Here is an 18,026-nt window from a genome sequence, read left to right as displayed (position 1 = left end):
TAATCTAATTGGATTTACGTCTGGAGGCAGGGTTTTAGAAGATTAGCCTCAACAGGAGTCTGAACCTAACCCAATTTAATTGGATTAACGTCTGTAGACAGAGTTTTGAGTGAAATGAACTGCTAGTGTGATCAACAATGAAGAAGGAGCACATATCTATCTGTGTAATTTGTAATCAGTACATACGTTTTCAATAGTGGCGGCATCAGCTTATTGTTAGAGTTTTTTTGTTTTTTACAGATTCAGGCACTCATAAAAAAACATCACTTCCCACATTATATTTATTTATTTATTTTATTTTAAAGGTTTTATATAGCGCTGGCTAGACCCGGAGGTATCAGAGCGCTTTACATGAGCATCAGATCATAGTTACAGGTTACATCGTTACAAAGGTTACACAGTTATTAGATATAGATATAGGCGTGAATTTGGCAGAGTACAGTACTTAATCTTCTTTTGTGCAGCGTGTGGGTACTGGTCTGGATCTGAAACCCTGTCACATCAAAACACTAACTGATTAAACTCAGGAAACAGATCAAAGAGGAAATCTTTGCAATATTTTATGTGAAGCAAGAAGCTAGCTTCGAATCTTTCAAAAATAACTCAACCTTTCATCTTTCTGAGACTAATAAAATGCATAACACCGAATTGGATAATAACACCACCTGTTGGTTGCAATGATAAACTATGGTAGTTTGAGCAATATAAAAAATACAAGTTATGAATGAAAAAAAACTTACTTCACCACCGGAACAAAGAGACTGTGAAGTCTGCAGTAAAGTCTCACACCCTGTCAAATGATTAAAAAGAGATGTATTATTGATGTGGTGTTTTACAAGATTGGTTTTGATTATCAATCTATGGTCAATACATAAATATAAAATATTATATTAAACAGACCTACATGGAAATTAAATATACAAGAAATATAGAGGAAGGCAAGCATAGATTATTACTGTAAAATCTCCCAAAGGATTGTAGTCTTACCACCATAAGTGGTCCAGAAAACTGTGCGTAGGGATATTGCTACTAGGATGGACATTTTTGTCCCACACAAGGAAACCTTCTAAGATTCTACCTTATCCAGCCTTAAGTCCTACTTTCAAAACCGGACAGTCCCCCATTACCCTATCAAATTATCCACTGCCTCTGCCCTCTCAATTCAGGCCCTGATGTTACACTAGGTCCACTTCTTTAACTCTAACGGTGCCCAACCAATAACCAAAACACTCATTTAATCCTTCTGTTCTCCAGTCGAGGAAAGTGTTTAATGCCAGACATGATCATCCCCTAAACCCAGCCCTACTGACCCACTTCCCCTTATGGCCGCTATTAGTGCATTCTGGCATTGTACCACCAGGTAGAATGAAGTGGTGCACAAGGACCAGCCCCTCTACTTCCTTTGTTAGCATGATGTAATTTCAGTGCTGGCACTGACCCTGGTATTCACTGTTCTGACTCTGAAGCTCTGCAATAACTTGAGAACATTCCTTTAACTGGCTGCAAACTTAGCAGTATGAAATCTATCAATAAAAAAACTCATCAGAAAAACACATTAATTGAAAACGTTTGATTGAAAAAACTCAGTCGTTTAAGTGCCAAAAGTAAAAAAAGAGAAATTGCATTTGTCACTCCAAGTGGGAAGGGTATGCCCAGATATGGGTCCAGAGCTTGATATGCCACCGGATTCAAGATAGCCTGGCTGATATGGGATGATCCCCAAATCCGGTCCCACTATGCTTGTTTCGAGTCCAGGGAGGACCTGGCTTGGTAGTTTGGGCTGGACTATTCCCATGGGGAGCAGGGTTAAGACTGGTTTGCATATGGTTGGGTCCAAACTGGAATGGCGTGGGGAGCAAAAAAAATAAACAATGGATTTAACACAGATCTGTTACTTGGGATGAATGTTTGATTTGTTCAGCACTCTGTCCATGATCTGTTTTTTTCTGCAAGTAAAATTGTGGGCAGGAGCTCAATTTTATGATGAAAACAAAGACTGAAGAAAAATATCCAACATGTTCCTGTTCATTTCCAAATTTTAGTATCATTGTAACTCAGTCTAGAGTAGCTTTGAACAGGGACTAAAATAATGTTCTAAATCATGAATATGCTTTTAGTTATTGCCAATCTGATTATATAGATGCTTTCAAATGACTACTGAAAAGTTATGAACTCGAGGTCAACTAATGAAAATAGCAAATGTTCAGTTTTACAAAAGGAAATATGCTGGGCATTGTCTTTTATATAAATATTCCTTCAATCATTGTAGCAGGGATCAGTTCCCTTAGAAGGAAGCATATATGACCAGAATTACCTAATATTAAGTAGCAAAAAACACAAATGCGAAGCTGCTATTAAGAGACTGAAGTGAGATGTGACCTTGTAGCATTATTAACATCTTTCAAGTCAAATCTGCAGTCTATTAATAGAAGAATTACAATTTATTGATCTACAAAATCTAATAAGATGATTTTTGGAACATATTTACCCAAGTATTCAAATGAGCATAGTTTGGAATTCTGGACCTAAAGGCATCATTATCAGCAAGAGACAAAAAGCATTCAAAATTATTTTAATTGGGGATGAATATCAACTCATCTTTTTTTTTTATTGGATATGCAGATTTGGAAGGCTTGTAGTCACAATTGATTTGTGTTGTGATTGGGGAACGTTCGGATTTCCAAGATTCACCATGTGTCTCACTGAAACTGGAGTGCCAGCGTCTCCCTGTAGTCCCACTGTCTTCAAGTGAAGGACGCCACTTAGAAGTGCCTATCAATGCCCCAAACGTGTGTACATGGAAAGTGGCAGATCCGGTCATTAGACTTGGATAAATACATCCTAATAACTTCATTTATTCTTTAAGGGGAATGAAGTAAGTGGGATCGCCAGCCCAGAGAAAGGCCTTGCTAAACAATATCACTCACTTTTAGGTGCTATGTATCAGGTCTCTAAGTTACAAATGTATTTATTATTAATATATTTATGTTAAATGAATCAAGATATATATCTTACAAAATACACATTCACTGAGGAAATATCCTGAATGGCATCATTTTAAAATTGACGTCATATGTGTGGCTATGATTAAGGTAACTGTGGGATTTAAAAAATATAGTGCATTTTTTAAACAGACAATTTGTCATTGCCCCTAGAATAGTGACTGGAAGCAATTAACTCTTTCACATTTCCAATATCGACCTGTGTCACAATAAATAAAAAAAATTAAACTTCCTTTAAACTCAAAATGCCGTCTGTCAAGTTTTGTGTGGGGGGGAGGAAGCGAGAGTTACTATTAGGCTTTGGGGAGGATCACATAGATGCGGAATATTTGTTGACAATTTAATGGTCCTATCGTACATATACTACTGTTTCATATTGTGAAAATGCCAATAAAATGTTTATTTAATAGAAATGTGAATAGTGGAACTATAACCTTTCTTAAATGTATTTTTTATTAATGTCTTTGTTAAGTTAAACAAACGTGTTTGAGAAACAGATAGTTGGGAATTGAAGATGATATTCTAAATGGTAACAAATAGTTTACGAGATAAAATCTGTATGGTTATGTTTGTTGTTGATTTGACTTGTCTATTGAAAACAAAATATGCCTGTTTTAATGTAAGCTTTTTAACATATCATTGAAACACAAAACTTATTAACAGACCAAACTTCCAGAAAAGTGAGTCAGGACAAATTAAATACATGGATGTCTAAATATCAATGTAAATATGAACTTGTAATTTTAATTTAGATATAAAAGAGACATGGAAAAGTTTTTATATTTGCATTTTATCAAAAATGCCTAAGTGTTTTACTTTGACTCCTGTCAGCTAAAGGGACATAACAATAAGATGCTTCATATTACCACTAGTACAAAACTTATATCAGAATAGCTTCTAGAGGACCTATTTATACAAGTAATAATTTGATAAAAATATGGTTGCATGTCTAACCAGCTCTAGAAAGTGACTTAGATAATCCTTATTTGTGTATATCATATTAAGTATTTTAGGGCCTCACTTCGTTTACGGTTTTTCTATTCTCTTGTACTGAGTATCCAGTTCACTTTTTAATACTAACTATAGACTGTATAGGAAGTTACCGTAAAAACCTCAATCCATGTGTTCACCAGGATTAGACCACAGATTCATCCTTAGGTTACAGACTTAGAAAGCAATTTGCTAATTGGTAACTTTTCCATTGTAAAACAAGGAAATCAGTATTCTTTAGTTTTCATAGTAGTACTACGGAACACCATCCACTGTGGTCTTTTTTAGAATACCATACTCTTTAACTAGTAGGTTCTCTCTACAATTGTTATTTTAAATGGGGCAAAGAACATAAACAAGGCAATACTACAAAATTATGGCCCAATATCAAGGGATAGAACAGTTGTTAAAAACCCACTGGTAGAGTAATAGGCACGAGCTACAGGTCCTTTCAACAAGAGAGAGTAGGTCTTTAATGACTGGAATAGCCAGAGGGAAATGGGCTACAATGCTATTAGAACCTTCCACTCACTAAGACCACAATGGTTTAAGTTAAAAATGGATAATAACAAGACTGACAGTGGAATTTTGGTACAGAAGACCTATACCAGTCTTATTTGGACTGTGTCACTCATTGTTTTCAGAGGAGCATTCAAAATTCGAATGCTTTGTGTCTTCCAACATCTGATTTGCTCTTTACTAAAACTGTTCAAATTGCAAAGGCGGTTTAAAAGAATGGGGATACAATTATCTAACATTTGGTCACTATTTTACCTTAGACATGATATCTTCCAACTCACTCCTTGGTTTATACGTTCCATCATCATATCGAAACCTGTACAAAACCTGCTCATTCTTAAACTGATGCTTGTCTGAAACTGGAAGAGAAAAAAAATAAGGATTATTGTTAACATGACAATACAAAAAGGCAATGAGTTTCATTCCCTTGCACATAAGTAACTAATAACAACTAAACTTGCTGTCAATTTAATGTGCTGCATTTCAGATCCTTTAAATGATTTACATTGTTTCCTTTTTTGTTAGTTTAAATATCTGTAACAATAACACATTCAGCCTTTTTCTGAGCTTTGTATTGCACTTACATATTTAGTTTACTTGTTAAGCATCATATTATGAAAGTCTGATGTACAATTTGGTTAAATGAAAGGCTGGTTTGTAAAATACAAAAATAAATTATATTTAGGAAGGCCAAGATTTTATTACAGATTGATTTTTGACCTAAAGTGACAGGAACAATCTAGCCCATCAATACATTCCAATCCAAACTAGAGCAATGCCATTCAAATACATTGGTAAGACTCCGCATAAATCAAACTAGACAATATTACCTTTCAAAACTTTAAAAAAGGTGCTCACAATATTTAAACGGAACACAAATGTTACCCAATATTATCTTTCAAAACATTGATAAAAATCTCCTAAAATATTTAAATGTCTTGTAACAGACTTGTTCATTCAGAGGATACTTTAACAATTGAATCAATTCATGAGCTGTATCAATTGTAAAATAAAAAAGTAACAGTGTAAAAAAAAGCATTGTTGCACCCAAATGCAATAAGTGGAACAAGTTCTGAGTTCCCGCATGACAAAGACTACAAAGAGGGGAGTCTGGGGTATTACATTTCAGTCTTAGAGATTTTAGAGGAAGGTTCCCTGAGCAAAGTATCAAGAACAGTATGTTAAGTTCGAAAGGAAGGAAAATGTTGCACTTTGTCGAAAGAAATGTTGGGGTTTATACTTTTATACATTTTCAACTTAGTGTAATGTACCACATCCAAAGATCAGCTTACCTGAAAGGGATCTGGGTTTTAAGAAATAGCCTAAGGTGCCCTGTTGTTCATAATTTAAGAATAAGATCTACAATACAATTAAAGGATTTCAAAGACACTTACATTTCTGTTGTAAAATCTAATGATCAGAAAAAAACCCTGGCTAAATATTCCCTAAGCAGGGATCTTAAAGATGGAGCCAGCAAGTTCAAAAATTAAGTTAATATTTAGGATTAAACCAAGACTGTTTTGTTGAATGGTGACACTGTATTCAGTGTTTCTCTAAGTTAACATAATACAGTGTTACAAATCCTCATGACATCAAATGATTTAAGAAAAGCAATCAAGCACAGATCCCACACAGTCAGAAACTATTCCAAGCAATACCTAATGCCCTCATTAAGATCCATCAGCCACTCATCTTCCGGTGACCCTTATTACAACTTCCCATGGTCCTGAGACTTGATATAGCCAGCATTAAGGGCTACATCCTATAATGATTATCTCTTCATTATTTAGACCTCTTTAACCGCCAAAACACTTCCTACTACACATGCCCTCACCTACAGTTTCCCTCCTTGAAACCCTCCACCTGTTGATAACACTGACACTTTCCTTTTGCGTACATTCACAAACTGATTACAACATGAATATTCATGTCTTTCTTTTTTATTGCTAACCCTCCCCCCCTCCCACCTCCAATGTCCCACATAGTCCTCTAATTATTATGAGGAAACCCAAGCAGGCCAGAAGGCAAAAGGAACATCTCTGGTGTTGTCTACAGGCCTACCACAACCACTGCCGACAAATCTCCTGGATTTAAAAACAGAAATCCTCAACCGTGCCATCTCCATCTTCTCTGTCATACTGAACAAAGCTCGTCTTCGCTACTTCCTCCTGTCACCAACCGACTGTTCTAGTTTCCTCAATTATCATTGCTGATGGTACTCGAAATTCCAGGAGAGTCTCTTCAGAGACCTTCTGTGAAAGTCCTAGACAATGTCTATCCACTTAGATGGACAAATCCCTCATCCTCTTCCGCACCAACACACCACCATGCTCTCCAAACCAGAGACCCATAGTAAAATTATTTCAAGCAACTCATTCTATCATTTTCCCAAGGCTGCACCATTTCCTCTGAGCTTGTCACATTCATCCAATTGAAAATTACACCATGACAGCTCCTGATGCCTCGTCCTCTGTTATACATCCTCCGCCATTTCCACGCGCCCTATTTAGGTGGACACTAGTCTAATCTATGCTACGTCGCGCTGCTGTTAATGTCAATGCTCCCTCTGTTACTTTTTCCCCTCAAAGATGCTCAAGCGCAGTAACACAAAGCCTTCACTCAGCAAAAAAGAAAGAAATACATCTGTGCCATTATTAAGGACTATGCCATAAACAACCCCTATGCATTTCTCCCAGGATTTTTTCTCATATTACAGGACAATCAGTAGTACCTCAAAATATCTTCTGAGAACAGAAAGATGAACTGACGAAATCAACATCTAAATTAGATAAATGAAAGACCAGGTAAACAGTGACTAATGATCTCAACAGAAGTACAAGAACATTCCATGTTTATAACTATTTAGATAAGATATGTTGCAATATTGGGGATACCATATAAGCTCTGAAACAAGCACAGTCTGGGCATGTAGACCAGATAGTGCACTGTTGGGATAGGAGAGTGAGGACACAGCAGTGCAGAGAGTATGCATGGATCACCTTGCAGAAGAAACACCACGGGGAATAGCTTGTGGAGGCATAGCTTTAAGAATCCTATAGGGGAAGGGAACACTACTTTGGGGTAGGGGGATAAATGAGTTAAAAGCAGCACCATAGCTTTTAATATAATAATTTCCAAGACACATTGAAATAGAAAGAGCAGTTATTAAGGGCCTTCCTGAAACAAAGTTAAAAGTTAACATGTTTTAAGAAAGACAAGAACATTAAAGGAGCAGTAAAGTCGTGCACTTCATTTACCTGAAAGTGAATAATATGGTCTAGATCCAGAATGACCTTAACCATAAAGTAACTGTAAATGTTGCTGCTTCTGATGGTGAGGCGTTCACGAGAGTTGTAACTAAGGGATCAGTATCAGGATAAATATCATTAAACAGATGAGATAAGATCCAGAGGGATAAATCCAAAGAAATGTTATGCAGTTTAAGATGACCCTAAATAGGAAATAGTTTGATACATTATAGAAAAGACTGAAGTCCTGCAAACGTAGCTAGAGATGTCAGATGGAGAAAATACTTATATGTGATATTGAAAGGTTCAGAGCCTTTTTGCAGGATAGTGTCCTGACTGTGATAATTTTGATTCTGGACAATTATGGGTCGTGGAGGTACTACTGGAGGGGGGGGATCACTGGGCAAAGGATTGGTGGGAACATTCAATTACAAACCATTGCGGTAGTGATCCTTCAGGTATTCAGGATGTGATCCATGTCTCTGGCAATTATTCTAACTCACTGGTTTGGCCTCTTGTGGAAGCACCACAAAGCGAATGTTATTACATCATGATCGCTATTCAGCCTCTTTTGCTCTGTCTTAAAGGGTTCAAGTAGTGTTAAGAAGCTTGGTCACCTTTGTTTTAAGTTCAGCCATCTCATCTTCCAGGATTGAGATCTTATCCTCCACTTTGGTGACTCTTCCCACCACCTTCTGAAGGTCGTGAAGGAGGAGAGTTACGTCTGCCCGCACCTTTCCAAACTTTGTCTCGATTGCCTGTATGATAGTTTCAACCTCTGTGGAATCCAGAAGACTTTAACTTGAATAGGTCTTGGTAGGCAGGCTCAGTGTCCTTTGTGATGGGGTGATGTATTTTTCCGTTTTATTAATGGTCCTGCATATGGGAACCCTTGTCTTTCCCCATATAGCACATTGTAGCATGTAAAGTGCGTTTTACAGCACTTGGGTTGTCAACTATGAGTCAGCGGCCCACTATATTTCCTGTTAACTCAGCAGCCTCCTCGCCTCACCTAGGCCTCACCACAGCCTACCCCTAGTACTGTAGATTCATGTCTACTGACCAGTTGTATTGCAGTGTGTGAGATGGTGCAGAGAGGATCGTGCACTACAGCATACCAGAGCACGTGCTGTGATGTTCCTAATTCTTCAGGGGCAACATCACTGGGGCCGTTTTGGTCAAGACTTCCTTTGGAAATGGCTCCACTGGCAGTTATACAGCTCAGGGGAAGGGGAGGGAAGTTGCACTCCAGCCTGCCAGCCTAGGGAATGCAGGGGGAGGAGGGAGCACGAGCAGCTGGGTGCAATTTGACCTCGCCGTCATTTGGAGACACTAAGCGGCCTACCCCTAAGGGAGTGCCGCTAGGCTTCATGGCATCAGCTTAATCTCCGGCCCAGGTGAGAACCCCCTCTCCTGCAGGCTGATTCTTGGGCAACGCCCAGACAAAACTTCCGGGAGGACTGCTTCCAAATCATGGGGACTAAGGAAAAAGGCTAGAACATACCCCAGTTCGGGCTCCAGTGGTCCGCCGCAGGTCAGTCCAGCTCCACCACTCCCCATTTACAGCAGACTCTCCCAGAGTGTGAGGCGGGCAGGCTATCTTGTCATGCACCGCCTTGCACCCGCATTGGGCAATATTGCGGAGATGAGAACAATCAGGACCCGTTCTCTCTCCTCAGGACCCAACTCAGCTGCTGTATGAGGTTAGCAGCAGCTCCAGGACAGCTCATACGTGGGCAAAGCCTCTTCAGTGATCGACCTCCATCTGTGGTGGAGCACCAGATCACCGTGCAGAATGGATTGGCCCTGTAGCCTCCATATATGGATCCACAATAGCAAGGCTCCTGGAAGGTCAATGCAGCGCATTGCAACGCCCCCTGCCCACATACAATTAATTAAATGGTAACATTGCACAGGTGCAATAATGTATACCTGGAAATGTTTAGGATAGAAGGGGGCCGCACAAGTATTGGTAGCCTCCTTTTTAGTACAAAGATCAGCCTAAGGATCTGCAGGAGGCCTAGAGGAACATTTGCGTGGGTAAACCTTTTCAGTAATCGGGCACCAGATATGGCATTCAGAACTCAAACCAGCTGGGCCAGGTTTTCAGAACTAGCCCCAGTCTCATGTGCTACGACCGGCCCAAACCTCTTGCTCCAGCAGGAGGGTTTGTAGCCATTATGAAGAATTGAGAGCTCTGGGATGAATGAATCCCTTTGAAACCTCACAGTTTGTATCTCACCAGAGAGGGACAGTCCCAGGCTCCTCTGTGACCCACACCATGGAGTGCCACTCTTTCACTTCCACTAATCCAGCCCATACCGGGAACCCATTGTGAAGCCAGATAATAAGCAATTACATTTCAGGTCCTTGCCTTGATCACCACTGCTTAATTTTAACTAGTTTACCAATGCTGAGCACCACCACTTAATTCTCAACACCATCACTTTTGAAAGTCTGCCGAGTGGTGGCGCTGTCTGCTTTAGAGGTGAGCATATGTTTGTCATTTCAAAACATATAAAAAATTAAAAATACCAGAACATCCATGCCCTTCTTACAGCTTTGAGTCGAATGGAATAGTCCAAACTGTTACACTAGTAGGTGTGTGATGATTGGAAGTTGTGTTGGTACTGGCATTTGGCAGTGCTGGCAGGGGCAATGGGTGGTGAAAGCTGCAGTGGCCACTGATAAAATAGCATGGGGCGGGGCACTTACTTTTTTGACGCCGACAGTCTTGCATCTCGTCTCACCCCTGAAGTAACGTCTATAAAACTCCCCTCAAGCAGAGCTCTGAATTATAGCTACCAGCATTCACTGTGCATACTCGAGGCTGCTTTTGGCCTGTAGCACTGGTCTCCAACAAGTGGCAAGCAGACTCGACTCTTCACAATAATTACATTTAAAGAGTTGAGGCTTCAGTTTAAAAGTAATTCCAGTGGGCTGAAACCCAGCAGCCACTTGGGGCTGGACAGGAAAGATCCTTGTTAGTTCCAAGGACAATGTCAGACACTTTCGTCATTTCTGAAATTGTTCGCAGCAATCTGTCTTTCTAAAGTTGTTGGCTTGAATGAACACCAAGTAAGGTCAAATGCCTTTCCTGAGCTGACCGCAGCAAACACCAGTTCAGCATATTACTTTGTGGTTAAACTAATTAAACTCTAGAGAAACTAGAAACTAAATTGTATTGTGGAATAATTCTAATTTTAGAATATATTTGGACTGGAGTTGCACAACTATCACCAAGAAGCTGCGTTTTTCCGTTGATTTTAACTACAATCGTTTCTTGCCTCTCCTTTAAATCCTCAAGAGACTCCCAGCTGTTGATTTTGCCTTCACTCTACATGGGGCCGGATTGGAGACCAAAATCAGCTCTGCCAAAAATATTACAACTAGCTTCGCATTGCGCCTAGGATGGCACACGGGTGCTTACGTGGTTGGGTCATGATGATTGGTCAGGTCTCAAAGCAGCCAGCCATCTAGCATTCATGTTATGTTATGTTATGTTATGTTATGTTATTCACATTTTTAATGCGCACAGATGCTCCAGCGAAGGAGCGTCCTGGCGCAGGGAAAGGTAGACATAACACAACACTAAAACCAGCAACAGAGAAGCAGGGACACTTAAAACAGGGAAGAATTAAAACAAAAAGGTTTTCAGGGCCCTACGAAAGGATATCAGATCATCCAAGAGACGGATTTCCAAGGGAAGCGCATTCCAAAGAGTTGCAGCTTTCACTCGAAAGGAGCGTCCCCCCATCCGACTGAGTCTAAAGCGGGGAACAACCACAAGGGATTGTCCGAGAGATCTGAGTGAGCGAGTTGGAACGTAGGGAGAGATAAGTTTGTTGAGTATCTCAGGGGCCGACTCTTGAAGAATTTTAAAAACCAGGCTAAGAGCCTTAAAGTGAATTCGCTTTTTAATCGGAAGCCAGTGCAGGGACCGCAGAGTATTAGAGGTGGGACAGGTCCGTGGCAATCCGACCACCGCCCTAGCCGCTGCGTTCTGTACCCGTTGTAAACGAAGGATCTCGGCTTGGTTCACTCCTAAAAGGAGTGAACTAGCGTAGTCCAACCGGGAGATAATCATTGCTTGAATGACCAGCTGTCTTGTAGGAGCGTCAAAAAATTTGAGCAGGGGTCTTAGCCCGCGTAATACCCCAAAACAGCAAGCCGCCACTCTCTTGGTATGAGTCACAAAGCTTAATGTGTGGTCAAGCCACACTCCCAAGTTCCTGAGTTCCAGGACTGGTGCCGGGGCCGGTCCTAGCTCGGGTGGCCACCATCTGTCCCCCCAGAGGTCCGCATCCCTTCCAACGATCATCACCTCCGTTTTTTTCGCGTTCAGCTGGAGACAGTTGTTATTCATCCAGCTGGCCACCTCTCTCAGTCCGTTTCGGAACCTCGGGGCATCCTGCTCGGCATCCCCGCTGATCGTAACCGCCAGCTGAGTGTCGTCGGCATAAGAGACCATGGTTAGGCCCCACTGCCTGGCGACCTCAGCCAGCGGCTGCACGTACAGATTAAAAAGCGTGGGACTCAGCGAGGAGCCCTGAGGCACCCCCAGGTCCAAAGGATGGTACTTGGACTGAAAAGGAGGGGTGGCAACGCAGAAGGAGCGATCACTAAGGAAGGAGCGGAACCATTGCAGAGCCGAACCACAAATGCCAATGTTCTGAAGGCGGTGTAGAAGGATGCGATGGGAGACAGTGTCAAAGGCAGCGCTCAGGTCTAATAAAATAAGCGCTGCCGTTTGACCTGCATCCAGCATCCCATTGGCTAACAGCAAGAGTGGTAGAATGGCCAGCCCAACCCAGTTTCTAAAGTCTTAAAGATTCGATCTGGTAGCAGAAATACAAAACAAAAGGCGATCAATTTAACAATTGACGTAATATCTCAAATTATCTTTATAAAATTGTGTTTGGAAAATAGATGAAATTAGAAGCACATCATTAAACTGACGTAAGGTGGAAATGAATGCGCCGTTACTTAGACTAATTTCAGCATGTAGAATTATGAATGGAACATTTTCAGCGGGAACATGGATACATTGTATATGGTGTTTCCTGCATGTGAAAACACACCAAAAGTCTAGCTTCAAAAACAGCAAACGTGTCAATTCACCATAAACCTGGGAAATCTAAAAATAAGACAACAGGGGATTTATGGCAGCAACGCATTATGGTTTTAGTGACCCCCGACTCGTAGCTTGGCCTGCAACACCCGTGAGCTTGTGAGGTGCATCCCTCACTTTCAAAGAGCTCTGATCACCACAACATACTACTGCGGAGCAAATCCACCGACCACCTTAAGCCTGTCAGCATCTGAGTCTCCAAAATGGCTTCCCAAATTACGTCATGTACTGCGGAATCGCTTGGTGCTTCACTCAGGGTTGCCTGCACCAGCTGCCCCCATTTCCCTCTACACTTGGCTCTGAGCAGAGCCCAGCAAACATCAAGAAGATTCTGGCAAGATCCAGCTTGCCCCACAGGGTTGCAGTCACACAGAGGCCTGGATGCCATAAGGCACTTCCCGTTGGCAGCCCAAGGTATGTGAAACGACTCCCATGACTCGACCATCAACTCGTCTTACACTCAAATGGTGCCACCCAACCTGAGTTTACTAAACTAGACAATGCCTCCCTGAAAAAAACTGATTGCGAGTCAACTAGGGTAAATATGTGCTCCCTGACAGAAACAAGAACCTGACTTAACAAGGTCTTCCTATAAACAATCAAACGTGCTTTCTACACCCCTAACAATCCCCATGCCCATTCAGTACAATCCACACAAACACAACCATCACAACTACCCACTCACATATTATTGACACTACCTCGCATAATGCACTTACTGAAAATCCTTCCCATACAATATCTACGCATCAGGATTCCCATCAAACCACCCCACCATATTTTGACCAACCCACCTCAACACATTAGACATCTGAAATACTATTCATCATCAGTAATCTTTATTCGGTTATAATCATAACGATAAAAGAGCACATCATCAAAAGACATGCAGAAAAAGTCGCAAAACCACCAACGCACTAGGAGACATACATAAAAATATAAAAATCATCAAATAAGCCCCAGTAAAAATAACAGCACCAAATCATAATAAAATCATCTGTTAGCAACTACAAAAATTAATCAATTCTAGTATACCTTAATCTAATTGCAGCTCTTAAAAATCAGGAAACTAAAAATAAAATGTTCATTAGGTAAAAGCTGGAGGAACATAAGAGCAGGGAGCACATTCGTGATAATTAAGGATTTTAACAAAGGTACAATAAACAAACTCCTGTGTAACCTAGAATAACTTCAAAACATCATGAAATGCAAGGTATTCTGCAGAGACCTATTGTTGCAGCCACAGGAGCCCAGCATGCTAGAAGAGCTCCAGCTCCTTGGAGAAGCCAGAAGGTGCAGAAACATGTTAAACCTGAATCTGGTCAATAAAAACCTATCCCTATCACTCTTTACAATAAATAGATACGGTTTCATGGTCTGCACAGATTTTAATAACAAGTAAGGCGGTACCGTGGGCTTCATCAGCTCAGTCTGTTCTCTGTACAACGCCTTACGTACTAAGACAAGATTTCTCACCCACTTCAATTCTGTTGATCTAAAAGTCGGGGGGCCTCAAATAACTCCTATGTGCCTTAACTAATAAAAGTATCTGTAACATAAGAAATGCAAGGTATTTTTATGGTATGGTCAAGAGACAAAAAGTCCTTAAGAATCAACCTATTCAGTTTGGCTTCCACTGTTGGCCAGATTTTAATCCAAATTAAAAGCGGCCTAAGAGCAATCATGTCCCCTTACATACCTTGCTCCCAGCTCTTCGTGTACACAATTTGCCGGGGTGCCTTGGGGAACACACAGCACGTGCCCTAAAACACCCTTTAAACACAATGTGGACCACCTCAGCATTCGTGTAACCCAGCACCTCGCTACCATATAAAATCTTAGAGACACACTTGGCCTGATAAACCTTAGGATAGTGGGAGGTCTGGAACCCAGTCTCTGAGCACAACTAAAAACTGCAGAATTGGCTAACACAAACTCCATTTTCTTGTCATCAATCAGAGACTTCCAATTTCTGTTGGTATCAAACAACACCGTCAAAATAGAGAGAACGGGGACTTTAGCCAGGACATGGTTATCCACCCTAAATGTTTTTGTTCTAGTAGTCCATGGACCTACCACCATCCAGTTCCGGATTACCAAATAGGCACAGTAGGTGCTGGCCTATGGGTCCCACCTCCCACCCCGCCATCCCCAATCCATGCCAGCCACTGCTGCAAAAACACATTCACATATACCTTCCTCCTCCATTCTCTGAAAAACCCACTGGCATTCTGTCCCAAAATGCATCACGTTCAAATACTTGCACATCATTTAGATCATCATGCCCACACAACCTAAGAAAAAAACTCCCTTTTCATAGCTGTACCAGTATACCTGGCTAAAATATTACGACTAGAGGTAAGGACACAATGTCTGCCATTTTGTCGCAGCTTCATGTTTTGGTACCCCTAGGAACATTCCACCGCATCTAGCCCACTATCACATTCTAGATAGGAAGGGGCAAATCTTTTATTTCAAGTGCAAATTGAGGTACTCCAGTTTCCTTCAATAATATCCACCTGGTAGAACAAACATTGACTACTATTTATTTGCAAAGTTTTATATAGCGCTGGCTAGACCCGGAGGTATCAGAGCGCTTTACATGAGGATCAGCAAGTTACAGGATACATAGTTATATCAGTTGAATCAGCGAGTTACAGGTTACATAGTTACAACCGTTTGAATCAAAGAAACACAGAGGGAGGGGTGAAGGAGACACGAACAGGGAGAAGAGGAAAACAATGTCAGATGACCGGCTGGGTAGGTGACGGCCAAGGGGCCAGACTCCTCTATAGCTGCATATGACAGCTCCACCGGGCATTGGCAAGGTTGCTCGGTCTCCGCAGTAGGTACAAACAGATTTGGTATCCGCCCAGGGGGCGTCGTCACTATCTTTTGTCGAGTGGAAATATTGGCGGAAGCTTGAGTAGGGCTAGAAGAAAATGCTCCACGTGGACAGCAATAAGCTTGGCTCCTCACAGCAGCAGGCTTAGCTCCTCACACAAACCGAATGAGTGCAGCAGAGCTATCACGTGATGCAAGCTTCGCTCACACAAAAGGCGGGACAATTTCTTCAGCTTCTAATGCAGGGAATAGGTCTCTGCTGTTAAAAAGTAGGTAAGTGACAATCTGCATAGAGTACCCCAGCATGGAGGCACAGATGACAACATAAAGGAGGCTTTGGAGCACAAGGTCAAAGAGAGGAGGTAGACAAGAAAGGAAGTGCAGGGGACACACCAGCCTAGAGCTGCTGGGAGTCCAGAGGCAAGTAAGCGCAGGGGCAAAAGGACAAGGAGGTGGTGGGGTAAGTGCGTAAGCAGATGCAGGAGCATATTGGCAATCGGGGGCACGTGATGACAGGTGCAGGGTTTGTTGGGAAGGATACACAGGGTGCAATGCATTGCAGGGATCATGGCACACAGATTTTAAAAAAGCCCAGCGTTGCATGCAGTATATGCAGAGGCAATACGCAAGGAGGGCAAGGGCATAATAAAGCACAGTGGCAGGGAAGAGAAGGATGTACAAGAGGGAAGATGGGCAGAGGGCATTGAAGGCACTGGTTGCAGATGGCGTGCATGAGGCAAAGGGGTACATAGGAGGCACAAGGAAAGAAGTTGGGCTACAAGGGCATGTGCAGGGAGCAGGGAAGGCACCATCTCAGAAAGGGCTGGATGAGTTTTGTTAGTGGTGGTAAGGGCACAGCAGAGAAACAACTTGCAGAGTAAGGACATATAACTAACACCGCTCTCAGTTCCCAATCCTCGTCCGCTGGCTCCTCAGCTGCTGTTACTCTGCTCTCTGAGTGACTAGTTTCCCCAGGATAGGACCTACCTTGCACACACAGAAGACCCGCACAGTGCAGTCAGAAATCTTTATTCGGCTATATTCCAAGCCATAAAAGAATACATTATAATAAACAAAGAATTTCTGATTTAGAAAAATAGTCGATATAATCGATATTTCTTAAAAAGGAAAAGAAAAAGCAATTCACAAATGTTCAGGTGGAAAACTCATGAAATTCATATCACCGCCCCAGACACAACAATAATTAAATTAAAATTTAAAATCTACATTCATACTGCCTCATGGCATCATTTCTAAACATCAATAAATATATAATGCAATAATAAGCTGTAATGCGAGCTCATTTCCTAACAATATTCCTAAGTCGCACTGTAGAGGAGATATATCTAAAAACCATCAGACAAATAAATTCTACACAGTGCACCTACAGCATGGCCCCAGACAACATCAGTGCAAGGTCCACTCCCCATAGGAGACCCGCTCAGAGTAGCAGCACAGTGGTCAGGTCCCACAGCGTCATGGGTAGGGCTGCTGTAACATTGCATGGTGACCACAAGGTGTGGGGAGTGGCTATTGGTGGTGGATCCTCCCAAGGAGACCTTGTTCCCATTTTTGCTCTTATTTGGGTTTCTCAAAACGTGTCTATCGGCGCTCTTCAGGTTCCCTGGACGCTCACGCAAACAGTTGAAAGGTTAGGTACCTACCACATCCTCTGCCTATGCTACACACCTTTGCTTCGGTTTTGTGATATTGCAGCTTGTGTGTGGTGGAGTGGGACCTGCATGACTCTTCAGCTGCTGCAAAGAACAGCAGAACATCTCTTCGATAACTTCCATGTTCTATGTATGGGACTTGCAGAACACAAAAGAGCAATGTGAGGCGCTTCGGCACAGGACCTTCCTACTCAATAACCAAACAGAAAAGTGGAGAAAAACCAGTAACACCACCCCTACAGCCACCCCAGCCAATACCAAAACACACTAAACCTGCTACTTTGTGGACACAGATGGGGGGAGTAGCAAGAGTAAGGGGTGTGGCCGATATGAATGCTTACATACAGGTGATATACAGCTGGTTTAACCCCTTGGCCGCGGCGGTAATTCCGCCGCGGCGCTGGGGGGGGGGGGATAGGAGGGGGCCGCGCGGCACCGCCATGCTTGTGACGGAACCATTCCATCACGAGCCACGGACGCGCTGTGCTCGTGACGGAGTGGTCCCGCCACGGCCCCGCCTCTCAATAAAACGGCAGCGCAGGCGCGGAATTGAAGCCGTGTAGGCGGGGCAGCCGTGCCGTGACGGAACAACTCAGTCACCAGCACAGCGTGTCCATGG

At 42.1% G+C, this 18,026-nt stretch overlaps 1 protein-coding gene across 1 annotated transcript in view; it reads right to left on the bottom strand.

Moving 5' to 3' along the window:
- The window catches only part of PREX1 (phosphatidylinositol-3,4,5-trisphosphate dependent Rac exchange factor 1), a 774,514-nt gene that overhangs the window by 237,013 nt on the left and 519,475 nt on the right, over positions 1-18,026 (bottom strand). The window contains exons 13-14 of the mRNA XM_078651860.1: positions 4,767-4,870; positions 741-790 (exon numbers count right to left, since the gene is read on the bottom strand). Of these exons, the coding sequence (XP_078507986.1) occupies positions 741-790; positions 4,767-4,870 (154 nt within the window). The remainder of the gene's footprint in view (positions 1-740; positions 791-4,766; positions 4,871-18,026) is intronic.

Source organism: Lissotriton helveticus, chromosome 7 (assembly GCF_964261635.1).
Source record: "Lissotriton helveticus chromosome 7, aLisHel1.1, whole genome shotgun sequence".
Taxonomy (NCBI): Eukaryota; Metazoa; Chordata; class Amphibia; order Caudata; family Salamandridae; genus Lissotriton; species Lissotriton helveticus.
The sequence above is the reverse complement of the archived record's forward strand: the minus strand, read 5'-3'. Positions and strand labels throughout refer to the sequence as shown.